The sequence below is a fragment of the Belonocnema kinseyi genome, chromosome 3 (genome assembly GCF_010883055.1).
Source record: "Belonocnema kinseyi isolate 2016_QV_RU_SX_M_011 chromosome 3, B_treatae_v1, whole genome shotgun sequence".
In the NCBI taxonomy this organism is placed as follows: domain Eukaryota; kingdom Metazoa; phylum Arthropoda; class Insecta; order Hymenoptera; family Cynipidae; genus Belonocnema; species Belonocnema kinseyi.
In genome coordinates this window covers 64,269,204-64,281,760 of record NC_046659.1, presented here as the reverse complement: position 1 = coordinate 64,281,760, position 12,557 = coordinate 64,269,204, and the positions used below count along the sequence as shown (strand labels likewise).

General features: G+C 34.8%; 1 protein-coding gene across 3 annotated transcripts in view; it reads left to right on the top strand.

The window, feature by feature from the left end:
- Positions 1 to 12,557, top strand: part of LOC117169703 (dystrophin, isoforms A/C/F/G/H) — a 747,733-nt gene that overhangs the window by 624,627 nt on the left and 110,549 nt on the right. For all 3 annotated transcript variants that reach the window (XM_033356199.1, XM_033356198.1, XM_033356200.1), the window contains one exon: positions 5,316 to 5,460. In XM_033356199.1, the coding sequence (XP_033212090.1) occupies positions 5,316 to 5,460 (145 nt within the window). The remainder of the gene's footprint in view (positions 1 to 5,315; positions 5,461 to 12,557) is intronic.

Genomic DNA, 12,557 nt, shown 5'->3' with positions numbered 1-12,557 from the left:
AAGCTAAAATGGCAATACATAATTCTATATTTGTACCGACTGTACTATATGGTAGCGAGACATGGACTTATCAAGAAAAAGATAAGAGTAAAATTAACGCAACTGACATGAGATTCATGTGCATAATAAGCGGGAAATCCCTAATGGACAAAGTAAGTAACGAGATAATTCTAAAAGAATATGGTGCAGAAGAGACGCTAGCAGACACATGGGAAAGAAATCGGTTAAGATGGTTCGGACATGTTGAGAGAATGCTAAATGAACGACTAACGAAACAAGTGTATCAAGGTAAAGTAAATGGCAACCTGCCCAGAGATAGACCGCGAAAAGAATGGTTAGAATGTGTGAATGAGACCCTACTTAGAAGAGACATAAGAAGTCACAGACACACGAGAGCCTGCATGAAAAAATGCATGGACGTAAAAGAAGCTAGAGAAGTATGCCAGGACAGGAAAGTATGGCGGCAAATAGTTGATAAAAAGAGTGTCAGTAGAGTGAATGACGCCTGAAACAAAGACCTTGGCTATTAATGGACCCAAGTGGGGAACCTTACATAACGACTTCATGAGGTTCTTCGCTTGGGGTAATTGCTAGAGAGATTGATCAGCAACCTGGGTCGGAGCAGTGTTGCCGAACGAACGTGTTATTTACTTAAATAGCACGAGAATTCTGGATCAATCTGAAAAATCTGTATCCCTTCCACACTTCCTTCCACACACTACTCCTTTCCCCGCCGAGTGAGTCACGCCTACCCCGAAAGGGAAATGGCTTAATGGTGTAATAATAATAATAATAATAATAATAATAATAATAATATTGTATACCTCTGGAATTTTAATAAAAGCATTTTCATTGCACAGTATCGTTCGCTATAAGGGTGTCGGCAATATCCCTGTTTACTCTACATTAAGAACTGTGAATATTGTTTTAATTGTGAATGTGGTAGTCAATATAGTTGTCAACTTCTATTCTCGATGCTAGAGTTTCTTGACCAGTGATAGGTGTATGTTGTTTCTGATGAAATTTTCTTAGTTTACATCATCCTGTATTAATACTATTAAAGCATTGCTATTTTTTCTTGTTCAGACTAAATAAATGTTTCCCACATAAAAATTCTTTTTTATGAATTTTTTTTAAGTTTGGATACTGGTAGATCCATTTAAAATTTTACCAGGTTGTCAGGGGTAAAAATTTAATGATATATCTGGGAATAGATGCAGTTGATGTCAGGATATAGAGCATCAAACTGAATCTCTAATTTAAAGTGATATTCGTATCTGCTGGTGAACATCAATCGTCGACAAAGTGTTCTAGAGCCTGGTTGGTATGAAAATTCTAATTTCCGGGGGCGTTTGATAAGATGATAGGAGTGTTGAGAATGGCTATCGTCTCTAAAGCTTCTCTGGTATTACGTCGCCGAGAACAAAAGTTGACGACGTGCAGAAATGCAAGGAGAATGCGGTATCATTGGCTACAACGGAAGGGAGGATCCCGAACGAGAAACCGACCGGTCGCTAGTCAAAGCAAGACCTGGGAAATGAGGTTTTCGATCGAACAAAAAGCTGCTCGTCGACACGGGACTAAAGTTTAGTTACCCGGTCATCGTTATGCCTCCAAGTAATCCAGTATCGTCCGCTAACCACTGATTCTCTTTACCATCCTGATCCATCATCGTCCCAGGCTTTACAACTTAACATTGATTCAAAGCTTCCCTATCGTGTTATCACACGCTTTTGAGATTAAGGGTGAAAATACCTATTACATTTTAATAGACACCAGTGACAGAAATTTAACTTATTCAAGTATTATTTAATATATAAATTTTGTTGGATTCCATTGTTAAATTTAAACATTAATCATTAATTTAAAACGTTGAATACTTCACTGTTTTGTAGTTATAGTGTGTTGTCGTTCATTTTATATTGCAGTACTGTAACGTTATGTAATTCTTATTTTTTCTTTAAATATTACCTGTATTAAAAAAGATTAAATAATCATGAATAGAGCTAGAGATATTTCTATAATTCACCAAGATTCAATGCAAAACTTCAGGAAGAAATGTAATGAACAGATTAAAGGTAAATAAGAAGACGCATTTGGTTGATTCTAATGTCCATTTCAATGATAAACATGAAAACGTAGTTACGGAATTCTAGTGCATGCAAGTAGTGCTAATAGTCCGCATGTTTGGGATGCAAGTTGAGCCTGTTTTGCTAGGCTTTTGGTCGACGCTGTTGTTTGTATTAGAATGGCACTGGTAAATTGTCTCCAGTTAAATTATGTCGCTCTATCCTCCCACAAATTCTATTTGTTCACAGCTTAGCACATACAGGATTATGGGAAATTTACCTCGAGACTGATTTCGCTACAAAAAAAAAACGATAATGAAAATACAAAATGAATAAAGCAAAAAGATACTGAAGAACCCCTTACTTTCTGCAAAAATTCGATAATAGCATATCAAAAAAGCTTACCAATTAGGGACTACTCGACTAATCTCAAAATTAAAATAGAATCAAAAAAGCATTACTTTTAACTCGAGGCAGGTTAACAGTGTGCCATTAAATGAAAACTCGATTATGAGATTAAAATAGAGAACAAAGCGAGGAAAAAAAGAAGACAAAGCTGCAACTTTTATAAATATAAAACAAAGTGCTGCTACTAAAATTGCTGAATGTACCACAGTTGAAATAAAGAGGGCAAAAAGAATACTCGGAAATGTTACCGAGTTTAATATTTCTGTGAGAAATTATTAAAGGGCACTTCGAATCTGAAATATATGGGGAAGAGTATCTCAAGTTTTTCCACTAAAATGATTGTTTTTTTATTGTGTTCAAACTTGGCTGAATTATAGTCCTATTGGACCTATATTAATTCACTAAACCATAGGTCTATTCATCAACTGGTTATCAATATGCAGGGCCTGAAGTTTTCACATTTCATGTTTTGTTTCACCTTCACGTTAGTGTAACTTGTTTTAGGATTATTCGTCTGGACTTTTATTATAGTGATCTGGAAAGCTCTTTTCATGCAATTCAAAACTATCACATTAATTTTTTTTCCATCATGAATTTTTATTTTATTTTTAAAAATCAATATTAAAATGGATTTTTTTGAAAAAAAACCTACTTTAAAATTTTTCTTTATTCATAAAGAAATAGCTTTTTATACTCTTTAAAGTCATTCAGAAGAAAAAGTAAGCTGCGAATAATTTCATAGTCAAATTAGGAATTTTACACTTAAGGTTACCACGTTATTATTATTATAATGTACATACACACAAAAAATCATCTCAATATAGTTAAAAATGCAAGCCCGATAAAAAAAACAACGATTTTAGGTGGGAGCACTTTACGTTACAAATTTCAGATATTTATACAGTGCCCTTTGTATATCAGAAATGGGTAATATTCTTCTACAGCAATATGGATTCACTTCAGAATAACGTGCATTATTGTATTTCAACCGAGACGAAAAGCTGGAATGGTGTGGTAAAGTCGGAGAAATATGTCAGATTTCTCATGGATTTCACAAGACTTTCATTGAGCTTACAATAACTTCAATATATCCGGATATATAAGGCTGTTTCTTTGCGATAGGAAGCATTGTTCTGCAAAGGTCTTAAGGGACAAAAGCGAAGGAAGCTGTATAACTGAATGAAGTATAAATCTAAATCTCGAACACTATCCTTTCTTTTCTACTGTTCACCGAGTCTCAAGCCCCCTTAATACACATCTGGTTTGTAAAAATGAAAGACATAAAATGTTCATGCTTTTCTCACCTCGATTCATAATAGCGAGACATTTGCGTGTAACTTTACGACCAATCTCGCAGGCCATAGTGGAGGTTTACCTTCTGAAATAATAGAAATCATAGCGACATTATGTGGTTTGATTGTCCAGTTTATTCTTCAGTCAAGGTATCAGATTGTTTTCGTTCTTGAGAAGATGTTCCAATCCTTATATGAAATGATTAAATTTCAAGCAAAAAATAGATCTGAAGTTAAACTTACAATCAGAGAGATTATGCACATTGTTCAAGACAACTCTCGGAATAATGAATAAAGTCCGTGAATTGGTCCACGACTCTCGGAATGTTTTTTCACTATTTTGAGAGGTATGGAATAATTTTCAGACTCTTTTAATTATTTCGAGGACTATCTTAAACGATGTAATAAACGTCACTCGACATTTAAAAAGAAATTTCAGCCTATCCTAAAGTCTTACTCAAGTCAAGTACAGACAACTCATTTTTTCCGTGCACGAAGTCTAACAACTGGTCATCTTTCAGATTAAAATACATACACTCAAACAAATGGTTGTATAGGCTGACCCGTAAGTTGGTTGCTATGGCCAACTTTGTTGGACGCTGGGGCGCCATCCACTTAGTTGGCTGAGGCACCCACTTTTAATGGACACGGTAGTGTTGGTTGTGCCAGTCAACTGAGTTGGTGCGGCGAATCAGCGGGATGGCTGCCACGTCCAACTACCTCGGTTATAATAACTGCTTAAATTGTTACCGTGCCACTGTTTTGTTTTACTCACCTATTTCAGATGGAACCTTTTTATGTTTTAATTTTTGATAAATTTGTAATGAAAATGTAATAATTTTTAGCTGTATTTTCTACAAATTAATATGCTATTTCGCTGTTAAGAGAATAAAATAAGGAATTCACCTGTATGTAACCCGAGAAAACATAACTCTAACGTTGCATCAATATACACACGCACAACACAGGTCTTATATATAAAAATTAAAAACATCAATACCTCCATCGCTGATAACCTCAAAAAACACAATTTCCACTTTAAAAACTTCACTCGCGTATTCCAAATCTAAGACGAAACGCACTAAATGATTGCATTAGGCATTATGAGTCATGCGCCTGTCAACCCAGCGAACCCAAAGCGACCCTGGCGCAACTGCAATGGATCAGGAAGACGAATCTGGTACCACCGGCCAATTAGTTGGCTGTGCTAACTTTTCGGTAGTTGGAGGGCCCAATGCATTGCTGCAGCGGCCAATTAACACGCAACAATTATAACTGGCCACCGTAGCCAATGGACTTGGCTACCCTGACTGTTTGAACAGACGTTCTAACCAACTATTCCTTATCCAACAAAAAATGGGTGTGCCAACCAACCATTTCTCTGAGTGTAATTAATTATTTCCCTTATTAATTATTAATTTAACTTCTAGAAGAGAAATTTATCTAAAATTAAAGTATCCAAAACCAATACTTCTAGCATATTTTATGGGACATTGCCGGATATCTGTTTTCGTATATTGTAATAATTTAGCACCCCTATTTTCAGAAATCGATTAGAGAGCAACACGGAACACTGGAATGCGCTTTTACTCTCCCTGCGCGAGCTTATCGAGTGGGTAATAAGGAAAGATACAGAACTCACTGGATTAGGACCTGTTTGCGGAGACATAGCTGCGCTGCAAAAACAACAGGTACGATTATTTTATTCTTATCCTGTGATTCAACAGAAGTGGGAAGAAAAACAGGGTTTATCAATGAATCTTAAGGAGGGAGTTCTCTATATTTTGCCATCAGTTTAATATTAATGGTGAGAGATTCATAATTTTATATATATAATAAACTTGAATCAGATGAAGCCCCATATATGAATAATTAATCAACAAATGTATTAAAGACCGAATACATTTCAGGGCATACAGGCAGTTCAACTTTAAAGCACAGAATCAATCACCTCTGAAATTATTTTTTTAACGGTACTAAGACCATTTTAACTTTTTGATAAGAAACACAACATTTTTGTTCAAATGGTTACAACTTTTGATGCAATTAAGATATTTAAGTTTTCTTTCTTTACTCTGATAGGTTTTCTTGTCCTCTTTTTTAAACTTGGTTATCGCCGATCCAAATGCTGCAAGTTAACAAAATGGCGGCAGTATTTCTCAGACAAGTTAAAGTCGATTTTCTCATAAAACTCAATCTTTTTTATGGAATTCTTTTGCTAAATTGGTACTCAAATAACGAAAAAATTTTGTAAGTTTCATGCGGGCTAAAATATTTTTCTGGTCAAAAGAATTTTTTTGTCGAAAAATGGAAGTTTTGCCATTTGCATATAAACGACAAATTTGACCAGTTGTTAAGAAAAAAGTTTGCTTGTTTTAAAAAGTTCTACAAAAAATGCATACATCTTATTTTTTTTATCATATCGTGGATTAATTGCTCACAAGAAAAATTAAAAAATATAATTTTTGGAACCAAAGTTTTTTGCACCTGATCATGGACAAAATAAAATAATAAGATTTATTTCATAAAATCTACTTTCCATATTTAAACATTCATCCGGAAAGATAAAGCGCGAGAATTATCATTCGGAATATTGAATTTTTCTATTTTTCTCGTTAAAAATACAAGATATCCCAGAAGAATAAGAGGAATTTTTGTATAACTTTATAAAATAAGCTAACTTTTTGTTAGAATGTTATCGAAATTGTCATTATTTGTCAGAAAACTGCAAAAATAAAATTTTGCGAATAAAAATTCTCTTGCCCAGAAAAATAGTATGACCCGCATAAAGCTTACAAGATTTTTTGGACATTCAGGTATTAATTCAGCAAAAAAAAATACAAAAAGGAGGGTAGAAGTTTTGACAAAATTCGCATTTTTAGAAATACATGTCAAAAATGATTTTGCAACTAAAACTTATGGAGAAATGGAACTCAGATTTCTCGGATGTTAAACCATAAAATCGAAAAACGAAATAATTGTAAATTCGAGTTGTTTGAAGAAGCGATATAAAATTAAATTAAATAATAGATAATAATATAGAAAATTTGAGTTTAGTAATAAATATTTCAAACAAAATTGAGGTTTTTTCCATAATGTTTTGCAAGCTAAAACGTGTTTATGAATGTACTTTCTATACTTTCTATACTTCTATCATTTCTATCTCTCCAATTTGGTTGAATTTTGTATCATTTATGCAAGCAGGGTCAATAGCCGCAGTTTTTGGTCCCAGCCAAAACTTGTTTCTAACGACTTTTGAATAAATGACCAAAAACTGATGTTGATTCTGAATATAAGTTTATTCAGGCGGAGGAATTTATCGTTAGTCTCACAATTCTAAGGCGATAGAATCAAGGCTTATGTTCCAAATGTATCTTATCTTCTCCGTACACTGAGGTTTATTGAACACCAATGGATGCGTTCTACTAACATGGGCATACAATCAGGATTAAACTGCACATTAGCCTTTGTGCCTCGTAACATGTCGGTATTTTAATCGCTAAAGGTTCACGAATGAGATGTCAGCATTTACGTAATTGAATCACTTTATAATAATATCAGAATATAACATTTATCCTATTACATTGAACAAAATAGTTTTTAAAAAACGTTCGAATAATCTCTTAAGCGCTAAAAACATTTCAATTCGATTTTATAACTTGAATGCATTAGAAATAAATTCTGTGGCATATTTTCCGATTTAATATATCCGCTGATTCTACGCCGAGAATTTTTTTTGTTCTGCGAAGTGAAATTCAAATCACTTGTAAAACGTATTCCCATTAGTATTTTAATTAAAGTATAAAGTTATTTAATATATCCGTCATGCAGATATCAGAATATGCATAAAATATTGCTTGAAAGAAAATGATTGAAAAATTCTAAAGAAAAATAGATTTTTATTTCGCTTGATCTATTTACCAGTCCCCTCGTAATGTATAATGAATCAAGTTAAAAGTACAAAATTTATAAACATAAATCTTACCAAAAACAACTACGACGAAATAAATTACGCCAAGTAAAAAGTTATCAGGGCAATCATGAAAATTTGTTATAAAGTTGCAAAATGACTATAATTATTTTATTTTATTTTAAAAATGTAGATATCTTAAAAGCTTACTTGGTAAACTTTGATTTTAGAAAATATTTTGGTTCTACTGATAACTTTTCATTTGGCGAAATTATTTGGATCGTAAATCTTTTTGGTGAAATTCCACTTCTTTTTTAATAACAATTATGGTTAAATCAAATTACTATTTTCAAAGTAATCTAAATATTGAATACTATCGATTTTTCTTCATTGAAAGTACAAAATCTCGAAAAGTAGTTCACGAATCATGAATTTCTGAAACAATAATAATAAATTCCATCCAGCACACTTTTCTTCAAATTTGTGTACCAATTGATTGAATAGTGGAGGCTGAAAGTGTGTCTTAACTGTGTTATTACTAAAAAATCGATTTTTCTTCATAAGAAGTACAAAATCTCGAAAAATAATCCATGAATCAAAAAATTTTGAGAATCTATTGAAAAATTCCATCCAAAAGACTTGTCTTGAAATTTCTGTATTAATCGATAGAATTTTATCCGCCAAATTCGAGAAACCGCAAATGAATTTTTTCCAGCCAATTTTTTCGAGACAATTTTTCGAACTTCCAGCTTCCACAGTTACATCACGACAAACAACCCGTGCGAATCCGTAAACTTCATCAAGTGAAACGTATTTCAGATTCACCATAGGCGTTCCTTGCATCGACACTTTGGTACAGAATTTGACAGACAGATTTCTCAAGAACGAAGATGTTCTAACTACATTTCAACTGCTTTTTCCAGGAATTGGCGCAATAAATAAAGTAGATGAACTGGAAAAGTCAGCGCCATACGATTCCTCTATTCAGGTTTTAAAACTGTTGAAGTCGTGTGATGGAACGTATTTTTGCTCTATAAGATTCTCCTTACAATCTTTGCTACTTTGTCAGTCACAACGGCTAGCGTGGATAGATCGTTTTTGACTATGAATAAAGTAAAAACTCTGTCTCGAAGTATAATGGGACACAAAAGACTGAGTGCACTTATTATTATTTTAATGCACTGGGATATTTGTGTTGATGCAGAGAAAGTGATCGATCGCTAATCGAAAAAAAATCGAGAAAATTATTCCTCTATTTTGATATTCAAGTAAAAAAATGTATTCTGCTTTAACTTTTCTAATGAATTATATCAGGCCTGCCCAGATAAGGGAAATTTCGCCGAAATTGCTCACTTTCCGGATGAGATTTTTCCACCTCCACTTGCTTTTACTCATTCAACTTCACTATTGGGACCACCATCCCAAGCCTCTGAAGCTGAGCAGAGGAAAGTGGTGGAACTCAAACAGTTGGCCTTTATGCCTGTTTGCCCTCTCTGACCCCCCCCCCTCGAATGAAATTCCTGAATACGGGCCTGATTGTAGAATAACTAGTGTTCTTTCGAGAAAAGATACTTAAGTCCCGATATAAGCACCCTCAATTTAAGCTATACCTACAAGTTGAGGCCTTGGCCTCTATCTGTTTATGTTTGGATTTCTCCGAGATATGTTAGAGGCCACTGCAAGTGATTCACTACCGCGAATCTTTTTCAAGGTTGATCAAGGGAGAATCCTGCGAAGTTAATAATGTTAGCAAAAGTTTTGAGTCGTTGATTCCAATGGCTTGTAATAAATACCTAACAAACTACTCGTAATAATCTCCAAAGCAAATATTGTTACTTTAGGGAGTGTTTGCAGGTGGTTGAGACTGCGGCCAGGTAATTTAATGAATTTTTCGTGAAACATAGACGCGACATTAGGGCTTGAGCTTTATCGTCACATAGCAGTATTACAGCCACAACGCGTTAAACGATCTAATATAAAGCGTAATGACATCGTAAATGGAAGAAAGATACGGAGAATTTCTGAAACGACGTAGCTGCTGGTATTACACCTTTGCGAGAAAAGCACCCAAGGTACGCTTCGCTTCCTGGTAGATTCTCGAGACAGTGAGTGCTCGTTCTAGACTATCGCATAAATTTTCCGGATTCATTTCATTCGCCGCAGGTGCCAATGCGAACGAAGAGTCAATCAAGAATACCCCATCCTTTCGATACGCATGAAACTTTTCTAACGTTTCCCTGGCGCTGATCATAAATTAAACTATTTTAAGTCAGTCCTTGTAATACCATTTTAATACTCACTTGTGGTTCGAAAATCGCAAATTTTGCAAATTGAAAACGCTTTAGCACCGGGAAATTTCTTGTCCTGAATACCTCATAACTTGTCAGGGTACCCAAGCGGCCCGGGAAATCGGACAAACCTGGGGATTTTTTAATCTTTCAGCGGGCGCGCTCTGTAATTTACCTTAAGCGAGCGCTTGGCGTAACTTTTACGTCATTCGGGTTTATCCAAGTTAACGATACAACGCCACAAAGTGTTTCCATGTGAAACAGCCACAACATTTTTAAACTGAAAACAGAAGACCTGGGTAACCTTCCTAAAGCCTCAGATTATGTTCTGAACCTATCAATAATACTGAACAACCCCTAAAATTCAACCCTATCACTTTTAATTAAACAATTTCATTGTGTGTCGACGTAAAATATCCATAACATTTTTTAATTAAAAATAATCGCACAAGTCACCGTCAAAAGACTATGTTTTGTTCCCAAACCATCAATAATATTCGACAACCCCTTATAATTCACCCCTATCACTTTTAACGAAACAATTCCAAAATGTCGTCATGTAAAATAGCCTTAAAATTTTCAAATAAAAAACAGTCACAAGCGCCACCTTTACAAAAGCTCATATTGTTTCCAACCTCACATTAATATTCAACAATCCCTAATTTATTTAGCATACTCGTCCACCATATTGGATCCGCCATTTTGTTTTTAAAATTTTTTATATTGGCTTCGTAATCAGCGACACCAAAAACCCCCGAGTAACGTAATTTGGCCCATTCTATACTTTTGGGCCAGCCTTTCGCGATTAGGTCCCACTGTGGAATGATATGAATGTGGAAAAAATCAGAGAAACTAGTAAAGGGAACGTGATATACTTACACCGAAGGGTGCGCATAACAAACAATTCTTTGCCAAATCGTCTGCTTAGAGTTCAGAGAGACTGATCTTGTAATAGGTGAAAGCTCAGCGCATTATAATTGGTAGTACGTCTAGGCCCTAGAGGAGGGGTATTTGTGCAGTTGTAAATTTTACGACAGCGCGCTCGCTGAAAGGTTAACCGGAAAAACTGCGGGAATTTTATTTAGAAATGGGAGTTTTATTTAGAAATGGAAATTTTTTCTTATATGGCAAAAGTGACTTTTTCATACCTCATCATCTTTTATTTTTTGAAATGTGTTCTCATAAACAGGCTTAAAGCTATTAGATTCTCTATTAAAGGAAGTCAGAATTAAGGCATTTTATTAATTATTTTAAAAAATATGGTAAAAGTAGTTTTTTATAATAATAAACTGAGCGAGGAGTCGTCCATATATCACAGAACGCTTTGAGGGAGGGTTCGAGAGAAGCTTGTATGTTCCTGTTATTATTGGAGAGGAGGGGGAGTGTTCGAGAAAAATTACTTAACATTTTTTTTATATAATCACATTCAAAAAAATAGTAGTACAATATTATAAGAGGATGACTACCTTAGATCATATTGTATAAAAAGTTATTTTTTATCAATTTAGCATTTTTTAATGTATCAAAAGTTTTTTTTATTACACCATTAAGCCATTTCCCTTTCGGGGCAGGCGTGCCTCACTCGGTAGGGGAAAGGAGTAGTGTGTGGAAGGGATAGAGATTTTTCAGATTGATCCAGAATTCTCGTGCTATTTAAGTAAATAACACGTTCGTTCCGCAACACTGCTCCGACCCAGGTTGCTGATCAATCTCTCTAGCAATCACCCCAAGCGATGAACCTGACGAAGTCGTTATGTAAGATTCCCCACTTGGGTACATTTGTAGCCAAGGTCTTTGTTTCAGGCGTCATTCACTCTACTGGCACTCTTTTTATTAACTATTTGCCGCCATACTTTCCTGTCCTGGCATACTTTTCTAGCTTCTTTTATGTCCATGCATTTTTTCATGCAGACTCTCGTGTTTCTGTGACTGCTTATGTCTCTTCTAACTAGGGTCTCATTCACACATTCTAACCATTCTTTCCGCGGTCTACCTCTGGGCACGCTGCTATTTACTTTACCTTGATATACTTGTTTCATTAGTCGTTCATTTGGCATTCTCTCAACAAGTCCGAACCATCTTAACCGATTTCTTTCCCATGTGTCTACTAGCGCCTCTTCTGCACCACATTCTTTTAGAATTATCTCGTTACTTCCTTTGTCCATCAGGGTTTTCCCGCATATAATGCGCATGAATCTCATGTCAATTGCGTTAATTTTACTCTTATCTTTTTCTTGATAAGTCCATGTCTCGCTACCGTATAGTACAGTCGGTACAAATATAGAATTATGTAATGCCATTTTAGCTTTATTTGATATATTTTTACTTCTGATAAGGGGACCTGCTCTACCAATAACCTTCTTACCTTCATTTATTCGTCTGTCTAATTCCTCATCTATCTTCCCGGCCCTAGTAAATAAGCTACCAAGGTATACGAACTCATTCACTTGTTCAATTCTCTCATCATTTAATAAAATATTGCATAGTGTTTTCTCACTCTTTCCTTCGAACACCATAGTTTTTGTTTTATTTACGTTAATTGTGAGGCCCATGCTCTTCATGCTTGCATCTAGTTTATTCAACATTCTTT